Source organism: Pseudocercospora fijiensis (assembly GCF_000340215.1).
Source record: "Pseudocercospora fijiensis CIRAD86 unplaced genomic scaffold MYCFIscaffold_1, whole genome shotgun sequence".
Lineage (NCBI taxonomy): Eukaryota > Fungi > Ascomycota > Dothideomycetes > Mycosphaerellales > Mycosphaerellaceae > Pseudocercospora > Pseudocercospora fijiensis.
In genome coordinates this window covers 6,853,713-6,878,355 of record NW_006921532.1, presented here as the reverse complement: position 1 = coordinate 6,878,355, position 24,643 = coordinate 6,853,713, and the positions used below count along the sequence as shown (strand labels likewise).

The following is a 24,643-nucleotide window of genomic DNA, read 5'->3' as shown; positions in this document are numbered from 1 at the left end:
CTCGGATACCTCGTACTAGATAGACTTGTACGATACTACGGATTTCTAAAGACCTATATTACGGACAGAGACAAGCTCTTTACGTTAAACTACTAGAAGACGCTTACAGCGACGCTTGGAATTAAGCACAAGCTATTAACGGCATACTATCTACAGACAGACGGCTAAACGGAAGTTAAGAATTAGGCCTTAGAGGTATACTTACGGCACTACGTTAATTACGTATAAAACAATTAGGCATCGCTATTGCCTATAGCATAACTTGTACTAAACAACCAACAATCTGAGACTACGAAAGAGACACTATTCTTCGCTAATTTTAGGAAACATCCGCAGCTATTCGGGGAACAGTATTTATAGCATCTATATACGGATAAAGCGATAGTCGCTTTAGAACACTTAAAGCAGGTATATAAGGAATTATAAAGGGCAATTGCCGAGTCTTAAGAAAAGATTACGGGGCTATATAATACTAAACGAAAAATAGCACCTTAGCTAAAGAAGGGGGATAAGGTCTACCTCCTAATAAAGAATCTGAAAACCCGGAGATCGACTAAGAAACTAGACTACGTTAAAGTCGGGCCATTTCTGATTAATAAGCCTAAAGGACTAGTTAATTACCGACTTAAACTACCGGACGACGCGAAAATCCACCTAGTATTCTATATCTCTATGCTAGAACCTATAGACGCCGAAACACTATATTAAGAAACATTTCACTTCTAACCTAAGGAAGAAAACGAGTTTAAAGTCGAGGAAATCCTAGATTAGCAAGGTTAGAAATACCTTATTAAATGGAAAGGATACCTACATTCAGAAAACACCTAGGAACTAAAAGAAAACCTGCAGAACTGTTAGCAGATAATCAAAAAATATTAAAACCGGACAAAAAAGAAATAACTAGTATAGGAATTGAACCTACGACCTCTTAGACCCTATCGATTATAGCGCCTTAGAGTTCTTAACGACCTAGGGTAGTATAGCTCGAGGAGCGGGGACTCTAATAGCGTACCTAGCAACCATGTCTTTTATAGCTAAGAATTATACTACTAGACTAACTAGCTAGAAGATAAAATAGACAGGAAACATTAAAAATATATACCTTTAAGACACTAGACTCTCGGCACTCCTACTAGGAATTTTAGAGGTAGGCTAGGACGTCCTATCTAGACGACTCTAGTTATAAAGCGACATCTATAATCGGCTATCTAGGGGAAACGGCTCGTTAGTAGGCAACGAGAATATTATCGGCTCTATAGGCGAAGAGCCTAGCTCTCTTTCGAGCTCCTCCGCCTATTAAATAGAGGCTTCCTCTGCCTTAAGAGCTTGTACCTCCCGATCTTCCTTTATACGTAGCGACTTACGTAAGCGACGGACCTTTGCGCGATGCTCGAAAAGCTTCCGCGTAAGGAGGTCTTCCTCCTCTTCGGCCGCTTCGAGATCTTTAGCTATCTTTAGGCGCGCCTTCCGGATTTTTTTATACTCTATACGAGTAACTTATATATTATAGGACTAGCCGTATAGGGCGTACTCGGAGCAGCGGCCGGAACGGAGATCGACTTTGTAGGATTTATCGGCCTATTCGCAATAAAAGCAGCGGATCGGCATTTCGAGGCAGTCGGCAAGGATATTATTTACGATATTTTCCTTACGCTAACGAGAAGACAAGTCCTTTAATAACTTTAGTATAGCAAAGAAGTTAGAATTAGAAAGTTCCGGAATAAGGGACTATCCCGCTTAAGGAGGGGGATAGTATTACGGATCTAATTAGTTAGAGTCCTTATATAATCTTAGAGCGACGCTAAGACTAGTAGGCTAAGCTATCGCTCTATCTTACTAGGAGCGATAGGAGCGGTCGAGAGCGACAGCGTCGCTTACGTCGCTTACGACTATAGACAAGATGTCTCCTTTGTATTTAGGAACGCCGGAATGCCCTTATAGCTCGAGGCGTTCAACTTATATTACCTACTTACTAATTGGAATTACCTTTGTACCAATTATTCTGTCTCTACCTCCCGCTTATATTAGCCTCTCTAAAGAAGCCTCGGCTTGTACGTAATAAGAAGTCACCTGACGATCTATCGCGAGTAACCGTAACATAGGTCTACTATAAAGATAAGGAAGAGGATTAGGGAGAGTATTAATCCTTAGGGGATTCCCTTTTTAGTTAGCATTGGGTCTGATTTGAATTTGCCTAGAATAAGCTATGTTGATCTTTCCTATAGGAAGGACTAGATAAATTAGACTATCCAGTTTAGTATAGCTTTCTGTTTAAGTATATATAGGAGCCTTTTATAGGAGACATTATTAAAGGCTCCTAAGATGTTAAGGGAGAGGAGGGTTACTACCTAGTTTTGACTATAGTGCTAGATATGCTTAATCTATTCTGTAATTAGTTCTATAGCTATTAGTGTTAACCTCTTCTTTCTTCCTCCTATCTAGCCTTTAGGAAGGATGTTCCTTTCCTCGGCAAAGGTTATTAGCCTTTTAGCGACAATTTTTTCTAGCACCTTGCCTATTATGTTAAGTAGGGCTATTAGTCTGTAGGCCTTAAGCTATATATAGTCTTCCTTCTAGGGCTTCCTTAGCACTACTGTTAGGGACTTCCTAAATAGTCTTAGGTAGTGTCCTAGTACTAGGCTTTATGAAAAGATATTGGCTAGTACTAGGGCTAGCTCCTTCCTATATGCTTTTAGAAGTTTGTTATAGATCTTGTCTTCTCCTAGTGCCTTATTGCCTAGAATTTTCTTTAGGATCCTTTTAATAGTTTCGGGTTTAACCTAGGTGTCTCTTAGTATGCCTAGTAGTAGAGTCTCCTATTCTTTCTCCTTTATATCTAATAGGTCTGCTTATACTTTTCTATAGAAGAAGTGTTAGCCTAGGGCTCTTACTTTCCCTTCTATTGTAGTCTGTATTTGTCCTTATTAGTCTACAATGTCCGGGAATTGTAGTAGCATATCCTTGTCCTGTTTAGGTCTCTTTACCTATTTAGCTATTCTCTATATCTCCTCTAGTTTCTTTGTAATCATTCCTATTATAGATCTCTATTCTTGTATCTTGTATTTCTTAATCTAGATCTTCTTTTCCTAGTAGGCTTTATTATAGTTGTCCTATACTTCTTAGGTATAGGTTTGTGTCTACTGCCTCCTAGCCTTCCTTACTACTTTAACCTTCTTTATATACTTACTAGTCTAGTATAGTTGCTAGTATAGTGAATGTTTCTTTGCTAGGGTATACTTTCTAGCTACCTATTTTAGGATTCCTATTAGTTCTTCTACTGCCTTGTTAATGTCCTCTAGCCTTAGTAGGTGCTTTGTTAAGAGTTCCTCTAGTTTTGGGTCCCTTTCTAGTTCCTCCCTAATCCTACCCTACTAGGTACCTTTCTAATTGAGCTTCTCCTCTAGTTCCCTTTCCTAATTAGCTTAGACATTCAGCTCAATCTGTACTAAGAAGTAGTCTAATAATTCTTCTAGTTCCTAGTTAACCCTATATCTTATAATCCTGTTCCTAATCTAATGTAATATAAAGTATAGGTCTAGTATACTACTACTTCCTCTTGCCTCCTAAGTAATTAGTCCCTTTAGGGTAACAATTTCTATTCCTTCCCTCTCTAATATATCAATTAGTCTTCCTACTAGGAAGTAGTAAGCTAGGGTAAAGTCTAAGCCCTAGAGGGGGTAGTAGAGGTTGAAATCCCTAAGTAGGATTTAGTAGGTATTCCCCTAGATAACTCTAGGTAGTCTTTCTAGGGTTTTTAGTTAGGTACTGCTTCTTAAGTCTAGTAGTAGGTTGTATATATAGTAGACTTAGAGTATACCTTAGGATGTCTCTACTTAAACTAATATTAGGTCCCTATCTTCCTATAGTATAGCCTACTAGGTTTCTATATCTATCTCCTTGCTAATATAGATGTATATCCTTAGGGCTCCCTAGTTATAGATAATTAGGTAGTATCTTAGGTCTTTGACTATTGCTAGTCTCTTTATATATAGGTTGAGCTAGGGCTCTTAGATTGCAATAATGTAATGTTCTTTTAGGTTTAGTACTTAAAGGAAGCTCCTCTGTACCTTATCTTTGCTCTTATTAACATTGTACTGTATAATGTTTAGTAATGTTGCAATGTTTATTAGGTTTTATCTATATCATTTCCCTATAAGTTTTCCTTTAGTCTTCCCTTACTTTAGACTAACATTTGACTAAGCTTTGTCTGCCCTACTTCCTTTCCTATAATGTTAAGGTATCTTAGTCTCCCTAGTTGCTAGTGACTCTCTTATACTAGTAAGGCCCTAAATGTGAACCTATTATCTTACCTAGACCTCTTTTATAGCACTTAGCTAGGTTGCTTCTGTACCTAGCTGCCCTAGCTTATTGTATATTTTTTTAGTATATTGATTCTAGCTTCCTTTGCCTTCCTTGCTGCCTATATTCTTACTAGGCATTCCTTCGCCTAAGAGGGGTATCTTTTAGTGTAGTATATATATCTTGCTTCTCCCTTGTATGCTTTATATTCTTTGACCTAGTAATCCCCTATATAATAGGAGCAGGTATTAGTTGTCTTTATACACTTAGCTGCTAAGTGTCTATAGTATTAACATTTGAAGTACTGCATTATCCTATAGTTGCTTCTATATATCTCTGTTTCCAATCTTTTAAAGTCCTAGAACAACCCTTAGTCTAGCACTATATTAGCTTGCTCTACACTCCCTACCTAGATAATTAGGGAAGACTGCTTCTTAGTCTCTTCGATTTTCCTTTTAATCTATGCCACTTTTGTAATCTTTAGGCCTAGGTATATAGCTTAGTTTTGTCTTTATAGGCTCTTAATATCCTGTTCTTCCTTAAAGCGTCTTATTATGCCGTAGGCTATAATTATGAATTGTTATTAGGAGACCTTTGCTGTTTTCCCTATCTTGGTCGTCTATTCTTTTTGTGTTTCTAGCTTCTTTTTGTCCTGCTCTTATACTATAAATAGCTTGATTACCCCTTTACCTTCGTTCCTAGCCCTAATTACCTCTTTAACTACAATTCTTTCTACAATCTCTTTCCCTATAAGTCCTTAGATGTCCTTTTGCTCCTATAGGTCCGTAATGTAGACTCTAACTACTGTCCTCGGGGGTTTTAGCGCCTCCTAACTAGCTACTGCTATCTAGGTGCGGTAGTTTAGGCTTGTCTCCTATTGTTTCTTCGTAATCCTTGCTGCGACTGTATTAGCTACCTTTGTAATTACGTAGCTTGCCTAGTTGTAGATTGCTTTCAGTCCTCTAAGGAGTTCTAAGATTATTATCCTATATGCCCTCTTAGGGGTTCTTCTATCTTCCGCCTTTAGTACCTCCTCTGCCTTAGTATATAGTGCTTTCTATTCGTCCTCCCTTCCTTCTTAACTGTCTTCCCTTCGTCTCTAATTGTTCGCTACCATTCGTACTACTCTAGGCTTGTTCGAACTATATAATTTATCGGTTTTTAAGAAGTGTTATACCTACTATATAGTAATCTAAAGACTAAGAGCAACCGTATATTAATTAACCTAGGCTACTCTCGCGTTATTAACGGTACTAAGGTTAAGGGCTACGAGAACTTAATAGTCTCTTAGGTTGCTAAAGCGCACCGCAATCTAACCGCCCTCCTAGCCTCTAACTCCTTTATACTATTCGCTTTCCCTACGGCTATCTTAGTCGAAGGCCTCGGCTATATCTCCGACGCCCTAGTTAGTAGGATTCCTTAGTTAAGTTACGTTATTTAGAACGAAGTTAAATAGATCCTCTAGCCTAATAACGAAGGACTTAAGGAATATCTATACGATTAGGAGAATGCTACGACGGAAAAGGCTACTAACCTCCTCGTTAATTAAGCTCTCTATAAGGGATAGTACTTCGGTACTAATAGCTTTAACGTATACAGAGGAGATTTCGAGAGCCGACTAGCAGATAAGGTTATTGCTAGTAAGGATTACGACGCGTTAAAGCAATAGTAAGTCTATATAGTATTGCTTAGGAAGTTGTTTTTATATAATTATAGTATCTAGGATAAATGCTACCCCGGGGGTGTTATTACGGAGTTCTGAAAATAGCCTTAGCTAAGAGCGCTAAGGATGTATATATATTTGTTTTAAGCGCGCAATATAAAGCGTGTCTAGTTAGATACAAAGAAAGGGAGGGATATTAGCTAGTAACCGGCCCTATATCTATAGGCTAGTTTTAAGCCTATATAAGAGGCCTCCTTCTATAGAGTAGACAGATTATCAACCTCGTATAGTATATTGTTTATATCACACTTCTATAATGCCTATATTGTAGGGCTCTAGTTATTAGCCTAAGCGACAGTCTCGTTATCCTATCTTACTAAACATAGCTGCCTATATTGCTATAGGTCATATTACCCTCGGTAGCCTATACTATTGCTATAAGTAGTAGTAGTAGTGTTAGTTTCCGTCCTTTACTAACTTAAACTAACCTAGAATTTCGGCTTAGTAAACTAAACCAAACTAACCCGAACTACTACGGGGTATAGCAATGCTAGTACGCTAACCTACGATAGTATATAATACTATCTTAGGCCGACTATAGTAAACGTTTATAGCACTACTTAGGGCTGCCTAGTTAGCGGTAGCTAAATATTTTAGTTATAGTAAAACATACTTCTCTAGATACTATCGATATACTACTCGTCTACGCCGCGGACTATAGTAATAGCACGAGCCTTACTAGCGTCCTAGTCTAATATACTACAATTCGGAAATATAATATAGTCGGCGACCTTAGTATTAGCTAGAATTAGATCGTATAGCAGGTATACAAACTAGTCTTCTAGATATATACGATCGAGTAGCAAATCCTTATTATTAAACTAACCTATAAAATAGAAATAGGCACTAGTAGTAGTGCGATTGCTACCGACTTTAAAGTAGTAGACATAAGTACTATTACCCTTCCCGGCCTACTAGTACAGAAAGCCGATTATCTCTAGGTTATAGCCTATACTGTCCTATTTAGTATAGGCGAGCGGGTAGGTAATACCTAGCTAAAGCACCTATATCTATACGATTAGCTATATATCTAGCTTACTACGTTAAAAGTACAGCATAGCATTAGAGCAATTCGATACCAGTTAGAAACATACCTCGCCGACCTTAGTATACTAAACTAAAAAAGCGGGTTACTAGTAGATCCGTAGACTATACCCGATAGAATAGCACTATTAGCCGGAAAGCGGGTAAGTAGCGTATTATCTCCCGAGTAATACGAGACCTAATACTAGGCTACGCTAGAGATCAAGATACAGTTTAATATTAGTTAGTCGGTATATAGGCCTATACGGTAGTATATATATATATATATATATATATAAATCAAAATAGGGTAGTATTAAACTAGAGTACTACTACTTCTATACGTTTATATAATTCAATATATATAACGTATTCGACAGAACAGTATATAGGCCTTAGGGCGTTATAAGATACGTACTAGCGCTAGTATATAGCTAACTTAAAAAGAATACCTAAACCTACTTTTTAAAGACTATACCTTTATTCTATTAACAGTAGGGGATAATAACGCCCTACTGCTATAGCTAAAGACTAGAGAATAGGTATAGTACTAGTAGTAGCATCTGTCCTATATAAAAAACCAGCCTACTAGTAACGCTATAGTATAATATCAATCGGTATCTCTATGTCTTTTAGACTAAAACTAGCAGTTATAAAATTCTAGGTATCTATACTAAAAAGGACCTACCCGCTATATACTAGTTTTAATTATTTTAATCTAGGTAACTTTACTAATATAGCCCCTATTATTTCAAACTTTCTATACTAATTCGTCTAAGCTGTAGCTTCTACTACCTATATATCCTAGTATATATATAATTATTGTTAGTTTCTAGCTGTTAGTACTTATTAGTACTAGTATAGCTTCTATTATTCTTAGGATATAACCGCTAGCCTTTCGTTATCCCCCTTTTTTTTTAGTTAAGCTACCTTTGTTAGACTCTAGAAGCCTCGAAAGCAGTTACGATATTGTAAAGGGCAACCTATAGCTATAGTACGGCGTATACAGGAAGTTACGAGTGTAGAGAAGATTTGGCTATAGTTAGATTTTAAGTCTAACTATAGCCGGGGCTTTTAACCTGTAGCTAGTTCTATGCTTATATACGTGCCTATATAGGTAATAATCATCCTATATTTATCCTATGCCCGTGCCTATGCCTATATCTATGCCCTTATCCTATAAGGATAACGACGTTGTAGTTCTTAGTATAGTTGCAGGTATCGGCACTAAGGTTGCAGTCTGTTATAGGCGTTAGTATAGGGATTGCTATAGCTAAAGCTCTAGACTTACTCTTCTTAGCCTTCTTAGCCTAGCAACCTAGGTAAGGCACTATAGCCTCGGGGAACTCGGTACAGAAGTCGCGGTTAGCCTTAGTCTAATCAATCTATATAGGCGTTAGTATAGGTAAAGGTATATACGTAACTATTTATACCTTGCTATACTTGCTGCGCCGGACGACGAAGGGCCTATTTAAGTTAGTATATAACTAGCGGTATAGGCATAGATCGGCATATACATCTCGCTATTACTCTTAGACTTAGACTTAGTCTCTAAGTCTTCGATTGTCTCGGTAGATTTGGCCGGTACTTTACCCTTAGCTTTGCCCTTACTCGGTATACCTAGGGCGTCGGGGCTATATACGGATTAGTATAAGTAAAGGTAAGGGTAAAGATATAGCTATACTTAACCTCGTACAGATCCTAGGCATTGTCGAAGAAATCTAAGGGATATATTAGTAAATAGCTTTGCCTATAGAGCTGCCTAAACCTACTAATGCACTTTTTTGTCTTAGTCTTAGGCGTGTACCGACTACTACGGTCCTTCTCCTTAGGCTACTCGACTTTTCCCTTATACTATATATGCGTTAGTATAGGTAAAGCTCTAGGTAGGGAGCTACGTATACTATAGATAATGTGTATAGCGAGAGCCGTAGTGTCGCGGCAGATAGTCTATAAGGTATTAGCTTTAGGTATACGTATAGGCAAAGATAGAGTTATATACTATAGAAGCCCTTCTCTTCGTATAACTCCTTTAGCGTCTCTTTGTCTTTGTCTTTTCTATTATAGTATTAGTAATAACTAGTAATATAGGTATAATACTATATATACCTATCGCTATTCTTCTAGGTAGCTAGGAAGCGACCGAAGTTCTTAGATTCTACCGGTATACGACAAGTTACCTTACCTATATAGGTATATACGGCCTCCTAGTTAGTCTTTAGGCAGATCTATAGGCATTAGTTTAGCCTATTGCATAGGTAGAAGAGAGATTATATACTACGATTTCTATCTTAGGTATATTAAATAACTCGCCCTATAAGAGGCGCTTCTTGTATTTACGGTAGGAGCTCTATATAGATATAAGTATAGGTAGATATATGCCCTAGTCTCTATACTTACGGATTGCTCTAGTAGGGTATTATTCTAAGCAACGGTCTTAATGTCTTACGGCATATTAGGAGGTATATATAGAGCTATAGGCTTAGGTATAGTAGTATAGGGGAACTCGGTTAGCTACGATATCGAAGTCGCCTTATTAGCTCGTCGCGTATATATATAGGTATATATAAAGGAATAGGAGTAGGGGCTAGGGGTAGATACGTACTAGTAGTATATTATAGAAAGAAAGGAAGAGAGTATGCGCGCAAAGATGCGCGTATAGATATCGCGTAACGCTTAGCGTAATAGAAGATCCTAGCGTAATAAAACTTTCGCGTACGGGACGCACCCGCTTTAGCGTCTACGGATCCCTACATCGATAGTCAACTCCGCGTTTAGCGTAGTCAAGCGCACTTGTCTCACGCGCGGCGTGCGTGTCCGAGTCGTATTCGTCCCAACATCACTCGTCACAAACATTTCAGAAAGGGAGATCCCTCCCGATTCAGCAGTCACTACCACTCAACATCTTCTAGAACATCTACTGCATTCTCACAAGAACGAACACCAACCTAGACATCAAAAAGGTCAGCCAAGTCGTGTATCACGAAAATAGAAGCACGTAAGAAATCTACGCCAGCCAACGTACCGATGTACATGCTCGCGAGGTTGAAGTGGCTCGTGGCTTGCTGAATCAGAGCATCGACATACCCTTCCACGCTGAGCGGAACGCTCTCGCCTTTCAACAGGCCTTTCAGCTTCGTTGCCACGCTTTCGAGGATGTCTGCCGGCGTCTCGGGCACTCCAGCTGTGAATCTCTTCTTCTTTCCTCCCACGAAGTCCGTTGTCGGGTCGTAGAGGAATGTCTCAAGGACCGTCATCAGAGTGTCGCGTTCTTGTCGCAGCAGGCCAAGCGTCAGCTCCGAAGACTTCCGGAATGGTCCCTCGTAGCCATATGGTCCCATCGCGTCAACCATGTTGTGCGTCAATCTGAACGGCACCAGCTCCGGCTTCTCGAATGTCTGGCCTTTGTCAAAGAGACAGTTGAAATCCACATGGAACACTCCACCCGTGCTCTCTTCCAGCAGAATATTCTCGCCGTGACGATCTCCCAACCCGAGAATGTGTCCCACCATCGACATGACTGCTGCTGACCGAGAGTAGCGGATTCGTGAGTTGAACCATGTCTCGGGCTCCGGGTAAGTCTCGGTGAACCACTCATGCAACGCAGGCGTGAATTGCTTCAGCACCTCCTCTGCGAATATGTGCGCGTTCTCGTGACTGGCACATGCGCGGTCCAGGCTTTTCTTGATGTCGTTGTAATTCGGCCTCACGCCCTTGCGCGAGTAGAGTCCCAGGAGAATATCGCGGATAGGCTTGATTCCTTCCACCCACTCCAAAATTCCAGATTCTTCACTCAACGGCGTCACAGCATACGTCTTGATGTACAAGCGTCGCTTGCTGCTGTCGGTATTCCTCTTGAGCGCCCGGTTGATAATCCCGTTAAACTCCATGAGACGCTGGTCTTTCCTCAGGTCGTCCTTCGGCTTGCAGAGAAGTCCGTAGAGCCTGCCGTCGGAGCCACGCACAGTGATCTTGCGCGGCCGTTGCAGTGAGTTCAACACGAGGACATTATCCTCAAAACCTGCTATCGTGATCTTGTCTTGAGCAAAAGCCTTGTGCTTCCGGATCGTCTCGCTGTTGGATACGGCCGGCGCGGTAGCTGTCAAAGTCGCCTCCACCGGCACGACAAGGTTGCTCGGCGCAAGCTTGGCGTTGAACGACAGATCCTTGGTCAAGCTCACACCCGTAGCTCGGTTCTCGATCGGCTGCTCGCAAGCCAGCAAGAGGCCATCACAAAGCTTAATGCCCTGTGCGATGAGGCTGCGTAAATCGATGGCTGAAGCGTCGTTCTTCGGCTTGTTCTTGGGGTCTTTCAGCTTGTTCAATACCTCTTGGCCTCGATCCACTCTTGTCCGATCGGAAGATTTGACGACAGCAAGTAAGCTCCACAAAGTCTGACTGGGATGATTTGCAGCGATTCTGGTGAGGATGTTGCATATCTGCTTCCACACATCGGGATGAGGATGTGTGATCCGCGAAATCAATTGTGGCAAGGCGTGATAGAAGACGTACGGCGGTACCCGATCAAAGTACTTCTGCAATTGCTTGTTACAAGCCTGGAGCGATCTCACTCGCTTGTCGAAAGTGGCCTGTTCATCTTTCGGCGTGCGCTTCTCCGCATCCATCCCGAGCTGGAGCCAGAGAGTCAAGATACGCGGAATGGTCTCATGCCAGTATTTATTGCCGAATGGTATCGATCGCAAGGAATTTTCGATCACAAGTTTGGTCAGATCTCCAGTCAAGAACGCTTGGGTCTGCTTGTCCCGAGGAAGCGCTTTCTGAGCCTCAAGCAATTTGGTGTAGTGTTTGCCCAGGTAGTAATGACCTTTCTCCCATCGCTGATGGCGGCGAGCGGCGAGCTGGTAGCGGTCCGTCATATCTTTGGTTTGACTCTGGCCAGAAGCGTCAAGCCACTTTGCAAGTAGAAGCATGGCCTTGCCAGCCAGAGGGTTCTGCTTGAAGCCATTGATTTCGCTGAGGTTAATCGACAAGTTGCCATCCGTCCTAGCTTCAGATGATGTCTCTTCTCCATCAAAGATTCCAGAATCGATAGTAGCTTGCAGAGACTGTATGGCTTGACGCTGGTGTCCCTCATGCCAGAGCAGTCTTGCTTCTTCGATCTTGGCGCCTTTATCCTCGCAATCGTACGCTTTCAGGACTGCATTATATGCACTGTTAATGTTCTTGGACTGCCTAGCCAGTCGAGCAGTGGCCAGCCATAGAGCTCCGGCTTTATTTTGCGAGTACGATTCGGGTCGCAAGCGCATCGCTGCACGACGAATGCCAAGAATGTACTGCTTGTCGTGAACATATGCCCCGACAGCATTCAATCTCTTCTCAAAAGTCTTCATCAGAGCTGATGAACCATCTCGATCAGTCGCCATTAATGCTTCCATCTCGTAAAGAACGTGCAGTTTGACCATTTCAGAGTGACACGTCTGGAGCGAATCAGTGGAAGACATAGACAAACTCTCCACGATCGACTGTCTTAGACTCTTCACTTCGTCATTAAGCGACTCGCGCGCCTCCCCGGCGGCGCGTACCAATGAGCGTCCGATGCCTAGGTTAAAGTCGAGTGATTCGTCTCTCGGGAGCAAAAGAAGCCGTTGCTCAAGACCGCAGAAATCTTGAGTCATCCAGCATGCCTCAGCAGCCAAGGGAAGATGAATTCTGATAGCATCGTGCAAAACGTCCGGGTCCTGGCTTGCATCTAGAAAGCTATTGGCGTATCTGAGCAAAGGTGCGTACTGGCCAGTCTCTTGTAGACATCTCAGAAGGTCATGTTGTAGGTCAGTGCGTGTTGGATTATCTGCCAGCTGTAGCTCGTACCAAGCTTGAGCAGCAGTCCAGCGTCCAGCCTTGGCATGATTGATGGTTTGCTGTTCTTCAGTTACAAGTGGTAGGTGGGCCGCAATGCCCTCCAAGCCGTCGGGCTCATCAATGTGACCGTAGATGTCCTGGAGTCTTTCATACATGAGCTCTTCCTTCTCGCTTTGTTTTGCAGTTGGGATGAGGGGTGACTGTCCAGGAGGAATAGAGCGTGATCGTTCCTGCCGAATGTGCTGCTCCCAATGGAAGAGAGCTCGTGCATAAGAGCGACAGTCCATAGCCTGGTCAGCGATGATCGCAGCAGGAATCGAAGTCAAAAATCTCTCCACGGTGTCGATTTGTCCCATATCTCTCGCTTCGTCGAATTCGTTAGGGGAATGCCCAGTCTTGTATGCTGCAGCCCTCGTTTCGCCCAACTCTTTCCGCTTCTCTCTCAGCCATGTAGACATGTAATCCAGCACTGCAAAGACACTCTCGCTGCAGAGTTGAATGGTTTCTTGTTGACTAGAAGAGGAAGGAGAGGACTTGAGCACGCTCATGAATTCTTCAACCAGCTGTTGGAACTCGGTCTCGGTACCACCAATTATGACATTCAATGCAGCGTAGGGGAAGACAAAGCGAGCGATGCCCAGATCGTTTCCACGAATGATTCTTGCGAGAAGCTCGAATATTGCCTTTGCATTGTCACCTTTGCCTTTAAACATGAGATCGTAAGTGATGGATCTCAACCAGTGTCCGTGGCTGTCATCTGCTGAGAAATTCGGATATGAGCGATTTGGTGCGCTTGGAGTGCTGCCACTGCTGACCCGATATTTGGACGTCAAGAGCGGCGTCAAAGTGGTGCGAACCTGCTCGGGCATTTCGTTCCAGCGATTGAAAGCTCCAGGTACCTGTGAGGATCGTGGACGCAAAGCGGCGACTTCTGTGAAGTTGCAAAAGCCAAGTAGCTCTTGCATGGTGTATGCGACAAAGCCCTGCGCACGTGCATTGGTGACCGATTTGAAGGATTTTACGAGAACGTCCTCCAGAAGAGAGACCACCCAGTCAATGACTTCGCTTGCTTTGTCAAAGTTGGACAGAACTAGAAGATTTCTCTTCTTCCGGGAAGCTTCGACTCTGTTAGGGTCCAAACAACCTATAATGCCGAGTGCCTTGCCGCACTGTCTGGCGACATGCACATCTGTACTTGAATGCTTTACAGTTGCGTCAAGAAGCGCACAGAGAAGGTCCGCCAAAACAGGCGATGGATGCTCGCTCGCTGCTGTATCGTGAACGAAATCTTGATTCTTTTCAAGGAAGGGCACCAGCTCGTGAATAGCCTGCAAAGTGACCATGCCGCTGTCATCTTTTAGGCGCTTTGCAAAGGCTTTGCAGTGACTTTCAACGCTCTCCTGAATTTTGAGTCGCTCGAACTCTGCGGCAAACTTGGACAGGAGGGGGATTCCTTCGAGCGATGGTAAAGTCATGATATTTTCCTGAAGCATAGTGTTGTGGGATTTGACCAGTTGTTCGAGCATCTCATGTGTCTTTCGCTGAAGATCAGGCGAGATCGCTGACCAATATCGGGCAATGAGCACGAACGTTTCGTCGACAATCTCGGGAATGTCTTCATCCTCCAGTACAGGTATCATGGTGAGCCAAGCATCGTATGCAACCTCACACAGCTCTGGCTGTTCCAAACCGGAGTGCAAGCAGGACCGTATTTGAGGTAAAGCGAATGAGAGCTTGCCCTTGCCCAGTATCAGCATATCCGCTAAGCCTTTGAGACACCTGATTTTCTCGGGCGTTGACTCTGCCCCGGAAACATTCTCCAGCACTCCTGAGAAATGCGTCAGGATTCCAAGAACCTGGTTTTCAAGAAATTGGCTGACAGCCTTAGAGGATTTCGAGTGGGCCTTGCGCTGACCTGGAGCTCTCTCGACAATATGTGCCAACGTCTGGAAAGCCTGGTAAGCTCTCGACTTCCTTTCCACGCCCTCGTCTCCGCATAATTTGAGCATTTCACAAGCCACCAACACAGCATCGACTTTGACCAGACTTCCAATGTCCGCTTGTCGAAGTTCGGGTGCCACCTCCACCAAGCAAGCGAAGGCCGAGTCTTCTGCATCACTTGCTGATTGCGAAAGTAAGAGTGCGAGAATCGAGGCCAGGTTGGAGATTGGCTGCGTGCAAATGTCATAGATGGTACTGCCATTTCCACGGGCGCGAGCGATCCTTTGTAGCACGTCTTTCTTCTTGATTAGAACCAAGTAAGGCAAGGTTTGTTGCTGAGTCAATATGAGGAAGGCGTCTACGTCCATGTTCAGCAAATCGCACAGCTGTTGAGTCTTTTGCGGTCTGCTGTGGAGATCTTGCACCACCGTAACTGCTATCGATCTCCAGAATGGCGAGAAGAGGTCTTTCGGCGCTTGACCTCGAGCTGCAGCTATAAGTTCCATCTCATTGAAGGCAAGAGCACAGACCAAGGGATTGCTGTGCCCAAGGTACTCTACCAAGCGCAGTAGGACCAAATTTAGCTCCGCGTCTTCGCAAGACAAGGCTACTTGGCCCCAAGCGGCGATGAGGGTCTCTTGCTCGTTGGCAATGTTGCGATCCGAGAGCTTACGGAGCCACTCTAGTGCAAGTTGGCGATTCTGGCTTCGAATGCTTTCCGGCAAGCTTTGACGCAGAAAACATGCGATGCTTTGTGCAGCGGCAAGTCGTAGCTCTCGCAGCGAGCTTTGAATGGCGTTCAGCACGTGGTTTCCGAAAGATGATGACGCCAGTGAGGTGCACACAGGATCGGAAGAGCGCTCCACGCAAGCCCGAACGGCCAGCACAGACAAGATTCTTGGTCGTTTTGTATCGTGTAAATCTCGAACCTCGAGCAAACGCGAGATTGTACCGATTGCTGCATCAAGCTCGACCTCCGCCAACTCTGCCAAGACTTGCCAGGCTGTGCATTTTTGGTCCTCGCTCAAAGTCATGTAGACTGAAGGAGCAACATCTGGCAGAGCAGACAGATCTGCTGTTTCCACCACTGTCAGATGTTGGGCAGCGCGTCGACAGATCACGGCATCCCTTGCATCAGATCCGTCTTCAGACACTCTCCTGCGCTTCCGCAGCCTTGGACGTCGACCTGGGCAGCCTTGTGCGATGGCCAAGTGTTTAAAGCTGGTCTCGAGGTCACCATCTGTCATACTGTCTTCTCTGCGCAGTGAATCTCTCAAGGTTGCAATGTGGTCTGGTGCGTCTTCTTGTGTCTCGAAATGGCCATACCAGGTCGCGATCGCAATTTTAAGATCTTCTTGCATCCCAGCCCAATGTTCGCTGCTGGTCATTGAGCGTAGAGCCGTCAATATGGCGTCCTTTGCAAGATGTGCATTTTGGCCCAGAATATCCAGAAGCGCAGAGGCCAACATTTTCTGATTCGAAGCTGAAAGCTGCAGCGTATCGATCTTTTCGATGAGGGTTGCGGACAGGGCCCAATTGAAGGGTGCGTGCAAAAGCTGCTCAAGCGCTCTATCCCAAAGCTGCATCCTGAGCAATCCAGACCTGCGGCCCAGTAGAACTTGCTGTGCGCGAAGATATGCATCCTGCCGCCAGAATGCGTCTAATGCTTCGACTTGAAGGATTTCCAGGGCAACCAAAAACGCTCTGGTGGGGTCGGAAATGGAGGTAGTGTTTCCCTGCGGCATTGTGATACTATTCTCTGTATTCGAGCACAACTTGGAAAAGGACCTAGCCGGTGGCAATTTCAAGTCTATGCCATCGTTTGATGTTTGTGATTCAACGCAGATGCTGAGAATTTCTGTGAAATGAAATGAGCCAGAATCCACTTACCAATAAAGATCCACATACCGTCCACACAGTCCTGCAGCACGCTTCTGAGTACAAACACCTGCTGCCAGAGGTCGAGAGACGACCCCAGAGACGACAAGAGCGATTCAAGGAGCCTTCGAGAGGGCACATGCTCGCACTTTGGACGGCCACAAATGCCGATCAATGCAAGCAGAATAGTCAAGACGAGAGGTGGCTCGCTGGGAGACTGTCGAGCCTGCAAGACTTCGGGCTGCCGCGAGACGGTGGTCTCGATGACGGCAATGCTGTCCGCAGCCTGCTGGAGGAGAACATCCCAATCTGCGAACGGATTGTCGGCCGTCAGAGGAGTCAGACCAGCCTGGACCACCACGCTCACGAGTTGGGCGTTGACGTTGACATCTGGCTCCTGGGCGCCTTGATTGTGCAGTATTTCGTGCAAGAGACCTCGAAATACTGCACTGTCGTCCTTGGGCTGGCTCGTTGGCGGTCGAGTCTGGTTCTGGACAATTTGTGCTGCCAAAGTAGACGGCGGAGGCCCGTTGCCATTGGCATAGGAGCCATGTGTCGTCGAATGAGTTCGGCGAGCCATGTCGCCGGCGCGCTGAGATGTATCAACGCATTTCGTGTGTTGATGGAGTCAGGCAGATCGGTGTCTCGCGAAACGCGGAGAGGAAGCGCGCGCTTCGGAAGTTCGGATCTCGGCCGGGCGAAGACGGGAAGTGAACCTGATTTTGAACTCATGAACGGTGTCTCACGATGCTCACAATACTCTCTGTTCGAACATACTCCGCCACAGCCTGAAGTCGTCACGAAACTCTTCAAACCCAGCGAATTAGTCAATTACGACGCTCAAGCGGCCGAGCGAATCCCAATAAGTTGACGCAGTTATACGCCATTCCACTCATCATGCCGGTTTTCCCATCCAAAAAGTTCCGGCCTGCATCCTACCAATCGACAATCGCAGCACGATATCGCGCAGCACTTGCACGGCATCCTTTCGCGCTATTCGGTCTCCCATTCATAGCCACCATGCTGCTTGGGAGCTTCTTCCTCACCCCCGCCACAGCCCTGCGATACGAACGACATGATCGGAAGGTCAGGCAATTGACGAAAGACGAGGAGCTTGGCCTAGGGAAGGATAAGAGGAGGATAGACTTGAAAGAGGAGTACTATGTGAGTCGGCAATGTAGGTATCATTGGTGTGACACCAGCTGATAAGAACCCAGAAATTGGCTGCTAAAGATCTCGACAATTGGGAGCAGAAACGTGTGAAACGACTCCCAGGCGAGCACGACGGCGTGTTTTGAACTTCTTTGAGACCCACGCTGCAGTATGACGACACGTAGAACGAGTTCATGATGACCTGAGCAGTACACAAACTCAGTATCAAGGCGCATGACGATTTCTGCGGCGCCCTCTCGATGAGACCCGGCAGCGAGGCCAACGAGGCTTGGACGTTATCCCACGAAGTCAACGCCAGTCGATGGCGCGATTTTTCAATAAAGCGCCGGGTCTCGGCATTCTGGCGATCGAGCCCGCACGGTAGCGGCACCGAGAATGCTTTCGAGACCTCAGAGATTGCATGAAGCAGGTCTCGCAATGCGGTCAGCTCACTTGGCCTATGAATCCTCTGGCATTGCTTCAAAACTTCCCGGACATACTCTTCTCGCCATCTAAAGTGTACTGTGTTTCGTAGCCCCTACATGGTAGAGGGCTGGGCAGATTCGTGGACGCCTGTAGAGAGTCTGTCCACAAGAGTCGGACGGTCGCGATCCTCTATCAAATTTGTGACTGTAACTTCGACTGGGTGCAAACGAAGAAGTCTGCTTCCTCAGGCCAGGGTTTTGCGAATCGAGACTTGAGAGACAACATTGTTCTTTGGCAGACTCGAATTCTAATTCACGGCAGAAGATAGTCCGGCTGAAGCAGTACTCAGGTATAGAGGAGAGGATATAGCTGCAGCAGTGAACAGGGAAGTCGTGTTGGCGAGCATGGCTGCTCTCGCAATACTAGCTGTAGTGGCCATTTGACGTTCGTAAGCTGTCCGTCAGAACCGGTTCTTCTTGCAACTTGACATCAGCAACCCACCGTATGGAGCGACTTGTTAGCCTGTGGTGCTTGCCATTCTAGCAAGTGAAACGCTGATGCACTAGCGCGACTTCCTGCTTGCTAGCCAGCGGGCTTCATCGATGCCATCACAACAAAACACCACCTCAAATGACGGGGCAGGCGACCAAGTCCCACAACCTCGACGGTGAGTGTCGCTGGCGCCTTGGATGACATGCCATCGCTGACCCAGTGCTTCATAGATGGCCCCGCCATTTTCAAACATCACAGCTGCGGAGAGAGTCTTCGGCATCGTCGAACTACTTGAGAAAATCATGCTCACATTGCCACGCTGCGATCTCTTCACCGTACAGCGAGTCAGCACCACCTTCAAAGACACCGTCCAGCAATCGCACAAGCTACGAGATGAGATGTGCAAACCACTCTGCGCAGCACCAAGCAAGAACGGCGAAATGTTCTTTCTCCCCAGACCCATTCAACGCGCGACAATGGCATCGTTCTTCATCGGTTTCCACCAGATCGGAAAGTACCGTGGCTACGACTCCTGCATTGACTACGTCTTCCAACCAGACTATCGTTCGTCTTACCTTCAAAAGAGATTCTTGGCTGGCCAGGATCTTGATACGAACGAGTCGTGGCGTCACATGCACTTCTCCAGCGTCAAGGGAAAAGTGAAGATCATTGTTTGGGCGCATTGTTGGGCGAAGCTGGGAGATATCGTTGTGGAGGAAGGTGTAACGCTTGGTGAAGTGGTCGACAAGGCTCGGGCAGTCCTCATACGTGCTGCGGAAGGGAGGTGCGAAATTTCTCGGGCTTGACTGACAGCTGGAATGCATTGCTGTGACCACTCATATCCTCTCAAGTCTAGAGGATCTGGAAAGACTGGGAGCGTAGTGGCTTATCCTCGCTGGCAGAGGGAGAGAACTTGAATGATTTTCTGTGCGACGATTGTGTCCCGCTCAAGGGGAATCTTCTTCTCGTAGCGGCGTCATCTGCCATCATCAACATGACAATCGTCGGCGCATCTATGACTGTCAAGCGGCGCTGCAAAGCGTGGCCTTCGGTAGTCTGCTCATTAAATCCATTTGATCCAATGGCCATGTCCCGAAAGTGGTACGGTCCAGGGTCGCGTTCGCGCAGTTTGAAGGAGACTTGGGGGGTTGTCTTATACATTCGTAACACGTAATAAGGAATGCGAGGAAGCAAAGAATGGCTCGCCACCGAAATGTGGCCATTGCTTCAGGCTGGGAATCGCGTGTGTGTGGAGAAGTCGCAAGCAGGCTGGAGGATACAAAACAACATCGACCACGAATATCAAGGCAAAATGCCGCCTCTCATACCCCTTGATCTGCAACATCCTCGCTCAGCAAGATGTGCGGGTGCCCGGCAATCCCGCCCTGCAGTGGCCTCTAATCACACTAGCCTGTAGAGACCGACCACGATTCGCAGTTCCTGGGCACGAGGATGCACGACATCGCGGCAGTCCTAGACCCCGTTGACAGCCAAAAGCTTGTCTCGACATGCATCGCGTTAGACCGCCATCGACACGAGCCTAACAAGAATCGGCATTGCCAGATCGAGACCTGCGAAGGGCCAAGAGATACTTATAGAAAGGCAGCTTGACTTCTTGCTTGAACCTCACTCCTTGATGAGAGCGCATACCATGATGTGTTTCGGAGCATGAAAGTGCTTCTCCAGACGTTCTCGTATATATATGGTCCCCGAGGCGAGAATGGAGGAAATTCAGCTCGCGATGGATCAGGATGTTTTGGCTTTCGTCTCCTCCACAGTGTCAACTCGCATGTTTCTGGGCCCTCGGACGTAGATTGGTGAAGGATCCAAGTCCGATTCTGGAGAAACGATCTCAGCCTTCAACACAAGAAGCGTGCCAGTGGCTCCCTGCAACACGCATTTGCCCATGCTCCAACGTTCTATGCACGTGTCGACCTGCTGTCTCGACTGTCGATCCATGGTCTACGCAAGCCAAGTCACATCCCATTCACCCTTTTGCCATTGGCGAGGCAAAGCATGCGCGGTGTACAGCTTCCAGGCTGCTCGTCTACGGCAGACTTGCCCCCGGCGAAATAGAATACTCCATGTAGCCGAACATTACCCCGGACTTCAGCCTTGTGCGATGATCTCACCAGCAACAGGGAAATTGATTGCTGTATCATGGATTCATGAGGAGAGCCGCTTCAATCTCGGCCGCAATCTCGTCGGATCGTCTCGAAGACAGGAAGACGTCACGAATGACGTGCGCAACAGAGTGCAACAATGCCAACAGTGCTGCTGATCACGACAATGTCTGCGAGGAGAGAGGCTGCGAGCAGTCTGGTTCGTAGCAAGGATCCCTGCAAACCCTTGTTGTGTACGGGCGGGCTTCCGGGTTGTCTCGGCTCAATGGTCCCTTCCTGGTGCTAGGACGACATCAAGTCCGGTCAAACAAGTCCAGATGCCCTTCAGGAACACATGATACCTACTTCCTGGGACAGGCTTCGGCAGAATCACAGGATTTCATCATCGGGGCATCAGCGCGGGCTTTCTAAGGGGAAATTGTTGTCCGCGATACCACGATGGCTATAAGAGCCTCGTAGATAATGAGCTTCATTGTTTGGGCTGCTCATCCGCTCGTCAATGGTCACCCGAATCTCCACAGGTGCATCGCTACTTGACACGATACAGGAGTCTTCCAGAACGCGAAAGGCTGAACGTGTAAGACAACTGCTGCAAAGACGGCAACATTATTCTAACGGACTCTGAGCAGCATTGGCACCATGTGCTTTGTGAATATGATCACCTGGCTAGAATGTGGACACTTCCGCGTGCTCCATGAGATGTGTGCAGATGCTGCCCAGAGCAAGCCTCCCAAGTTCTGCCTCAGTGCTCACGAACCTGTCGCTACCGACATTCCTCGCACGGCCGGCGTCTGCCCCGATGTCCAGAAGCATCCATCACTTCCTGAGCAAAGCAGAGCTCCATCGATCATGGGCATCACAACGACTTCGGGACGAGGAAATCTTCGGTACCGAAACAGCGGGTAGCGACGACAGCAACAAGCATGGACACGCGACTCAGCCTAGTGGAGAACGAGTCAGGATCTTGAGATTTACAAAGGACGGAGACGACTTTACGAATGATGAACATGTTGGAACTGTTAGCAGATTGAATCAGAGCACGCAATCAGCAGCCGCGGATCCAACGTGACGCGTGAGAAGGAGCAAGCAAAGAAGATCGATGATAACCCGGACGGCGCCGTGTAACCTACAACATGGCGAACTTTGCAGTTTATATAGCGGAATTCAAATATGGCATCGCAGTGGTAGGATGCATATGCAAAGAAACATCCATTGCCGCGTTTCAGACGATGGACACAGACTCACAATTGTAAGCTTAGGTTGAGCTCCGTGTTGAAGCGTCGACGCATGGTCCCACTTTTGCAGCTTTCGAAATGAATCGCGACCTGCTCAACCGAAAAGAAAAAAAAACTTACTGCTTAGATAACTTTGCCGATATGCGAGATGCTTGTTTGGGACCTGCACGACTCACGGTCAATAATTCAGCTGTCATTACCTATAATTGCGGCTCCTGAACTTTGCATGAGAGAAAAGTGAACGTCAGCGAAATGCCATTGACCTGTCCGCGACTACAACTGCCCGAGATCTAACGTCAAGACAGTAGCGAAACAGCGACTAATAAGAAACACTGGAGCAAAATCGCACAACAACACCTCCAAGAATCCACTCCCGATCGGAATGATCTCAATGCGGCAGCAGATCCCCCCAACTCAAGAACATGATCCCCAAGCAATAATGACCGAAGCAGAATTCTTCACGCTCTGCAATCTAGACCAGACTTCCGAGCGAGGACAACAGACATATCACCTCATGAGGGTAAGCAAGACACCATCCACGCCCATTCGAAACCCTAGCTCACCCGCCGCCCTTCCCTCAGCAAGAAGCAACCGCGGGTCTAGATCGAATGACCTTGACCGCGAGATCCACGCCTGGAACTACTGAGTTCAATGGACATACGATTCTGGCTTCGATGCTGTCGGAGGCGGCGATACAATTTGAGATTCAAAGGATTTGGCAGTTTGCACTTCCCGAGACGAGGGATGTGTATGAAGGTGGGAGGATGGGGAATGGGAATGAGGAGAATTGGATTATCAGGTGGATGCTGTGGAGGGAGATTGTTATTAGGAGGGATGGCTTGGGTGATTGATTGATTGATGGGGGGGATTTTGTGTATGGGTGGGAAGGGAGGCTGATGTGGTGGTGGTGAGGTTGCGAGTATCAACGGCCACGAGACGTCTTGTGTAAGTATGGACGCTGGTGCTTTTCGGGGATTCAACGTATCAAACACCTCGGTATCAACTGTTGATTTGAAAGCGTCCTCCGAGTTAGCGAGCCTCTTGTGCCATTTAGGATCTCATGAAACGAATCCACCAGCGGTATTAGTCGTCCAGTCGTGAGAGCTGATATGGGCAGGTGGCAGCTCTCTGTACGCAGTCTTGTTGATTGCCATCGGCGCCTAGACTCTCGTATAATGGAAGTTCAGGGAAGGTAGATCATTAGCGAGAGACTTGCAAGTCGAGGCAGACGAGCACTTTTCAAGCAGCTCGACGACACCAAGTGCTTTGGAGTTTACGCACGACGGGTTTGAGTTAAAGCGATACTAACCTCTCTATTGTGCTAATCACGCCGCTGGAGACTCGACCCATGTGCTATGTGTATTCTAGAAATTTTGCGAATGTCTATGCTTCAGTCGTTCATTTCCTCGTTAGCGAATGCTCCCGCATGAAGAGGACTGAGAAGGGAACTGTCGATGTGTTTCCGACTCGTACACTTTGCTACAGCACATCGCTGACCAAGAATTGACAATGGGATCGATGAGATATCGTGGCATTGGTCTGCATATCAAGTTCTGGATGGCCATCTCTATGTGTCACATCGCCATAAGATACTTTTGAACCCTCTGATGCTTCTTCTCCCGGCCTGCTCTCAGATCTCACGACCAAGCTCATCTCAATATCCCATGCGTATCTCAAACAACCGCTGACCTACCAGGCAGTTCTTCTCTGCCATTACTCAGGCATCGAGAGTCCGGTTGAAGACTTGTTCGAGAAGACTGTCCAGCAGAATGCCTGGGGCATCGAGGAACACGTAATCGTGCTCTCCCTCGGGCATCTTCTCTGGCACAAATTCTCGGAGTTTCCCAAATGTGAAGCCGGTTCTCCTCTGTTGACCAATCTAATGCAACAACTTTACCAAAATCCATAGTGTTGGCGGATATAAAGACGACGTGGAAGGGCGGCTGCGTGACGTTATCGAGCTCTGGGCCTTGTCGTAGCAAGTCTTGGATCATTTTTTCGGAGAAGGTGTAGTAGCTCCCAATTTGCGGTCGTGTCTGGAATCCTCCTCCCCAGGTTTGGGGTCTTCTTGATTTTCTGATGTCGCCAAGGCGTGGAGGATACGTGTAGGGGACCTTGAATGCGGGATGCTGCTGTACAATTGCCAGGCTACACTGCTCGTGAGTCTGGCTGTGCGCCAGCGACAGCATGCTACGCTGCTCGTGAGCCTGGTTGTTCGCCAGCGACACGATCTTCAATCCGCTGTACTCCCAGAAGTTTTTGACACTGCCTACAACCGCTCTAGTCGGCTCGATAGGCTCGAGGAAGCAGATCTGCCGAAGCTGCTTCGAGGTCGCGATGACTTCTTTCCAGTCCTTACAGACGCGTTTGAGTTTGGTAATGTCCTTGACGTCAAGATTGACAAGTATCATTTCGAGCAGCTCAGTGACGCAAAAGGTGCGGCTTGCAGCACTACGGTCGGCCATGTTGATCCTTGAATAAAACAATCAGTATAGGCCAGCGCGTAGAAGATCAGGACAAATACCTTATTG

General features: G+C 46.3%; 5 protein-coding genes across 5 annotated transcripts; 3 read left to right on the top strand and 2 right to left on the bottom strand.

Moving 5' to 3' along the window:
- Window positions 1–9,993: 9,993 nt before the first annotated feature.
- On the bottom strand, window positions 9,994–15,840 carry MYCFIDRAFT_127629 (phosphatidylinositol 3 and 4-kinase; the record flags this gene model as incomplete). The annotated part of the gene is made up of 1 exon (XM_007923440.1): window positions 9,994–15,840. The coding sequence occupies one exon, from the start codon at window positions 15,838–15,840 to the stop codon at window positions 9,994–9,996; it is 5,847 nt and encodes a 1,948-aa protein (XP_007921631.1).
- Window positions 15,841–17,457: 1,617 nt separating this feature from the next.
- MYCFIDRAFT_87555 (uncharacterized protein) lies at window positions 17,458–18,315 on the top strand. Its single transcript, XM_007922762.1, has 2 exons — window positions 17,458–17,848; window positions 17,902–18,315. The coding sequence occupies exons 1-2, from the start codon at window positions 17,582–17,584 to the stop codon at window positions 17,980–17,982; spliced, it is 348 nt and encodes a 115-aa protein (XP_007920953.1). The 5' UTR covers window positions 17,458–17,581; the 3' UTR covers window positions 17,983–18,315.
- A 799-nt stretch (window positions 18,316–19,114) lies between these two features.
- MYCFIDRAFT_201633 (uncharacterized protein) lies at window positions 19,115–19,834 on the top strand. Its single transcript, XM_007923439.1, has one exon. The coding sequence runs from the start codon at window positions 19,153–19,155 to the stop codon at window positions 19,558–19,560; it is 408 nt and encodes a 135-aa protein (XP_007921630.1). The 5' UTR covers window positions 19,115–19,152; the 3' UTR covers window positions 19,561–19,834.
- Window positions 19,835–22,551: 2,717 nt separating this feature from the next.
- On the top strand, window positions 22,552–22,963 carry MYCFIDRAFT_80084 (uncharacterized protein; the record flags this gene model as incomplete). The annotated part of the gene is made up of 2 exons (XM_007922352.1): window positions 22,552–22,632; window positions 22,694–22,963. 2 exons carry the CDS (start codon window positions 22,552–22,554, stop codon window positions 22,961–22,963), a joined length of 351 nt encoding a protein of 116 aa, XP_007920543.1.
- An 866-nt stretch (window positions 22,964–23,829) lies between these two features.
- MYCFIDRAFT_80083 (uncharacterized protein) lies at window positions 23,830–24,577 on the bottom strand (the record flags this gene model as incomplete). The annotated part of the gene is made up of 2 exons (XM_007922351.1): window positions 23,830–23,979; window positions 24,251–24,577. 2 exons carry the CDS (start codon window positions 24,575–24,577, stop codon window positions 23,830–23,832), a joined length of 477 nt encoding a protein of 158 aa, XP_007920542.1.
- Between the last annotated feature and the right edge of the window lie 66 nt (window positions 24,578–24,643).

Bases quoted from the DNA above. Each gene is read 5' to 3' on its own strand.
- MYCFIDRAFT_87555 (XM_007922762.1), top strand. From the start codon at position 17,582: ATGCCGGTTTTCCCATCCAAAAAGTTCCGGCCTGCATCCTACCAATCG. The intron at 17,849-17,901 runs GTGAGTCGGCAA...ATAAGAACCCAG, and splicing joins ACTTGAAAGAGGAGTACTAT to AAATTGGCTGCTAAAGATCT.
- MYCFIDRAFT_201633 (XM_007923439.1), top strand. From the start codon at position 19,153: ATGTGCAAACCACTCTGCGCAGCACCAAGCAAGAACGGCGAAATGTTC.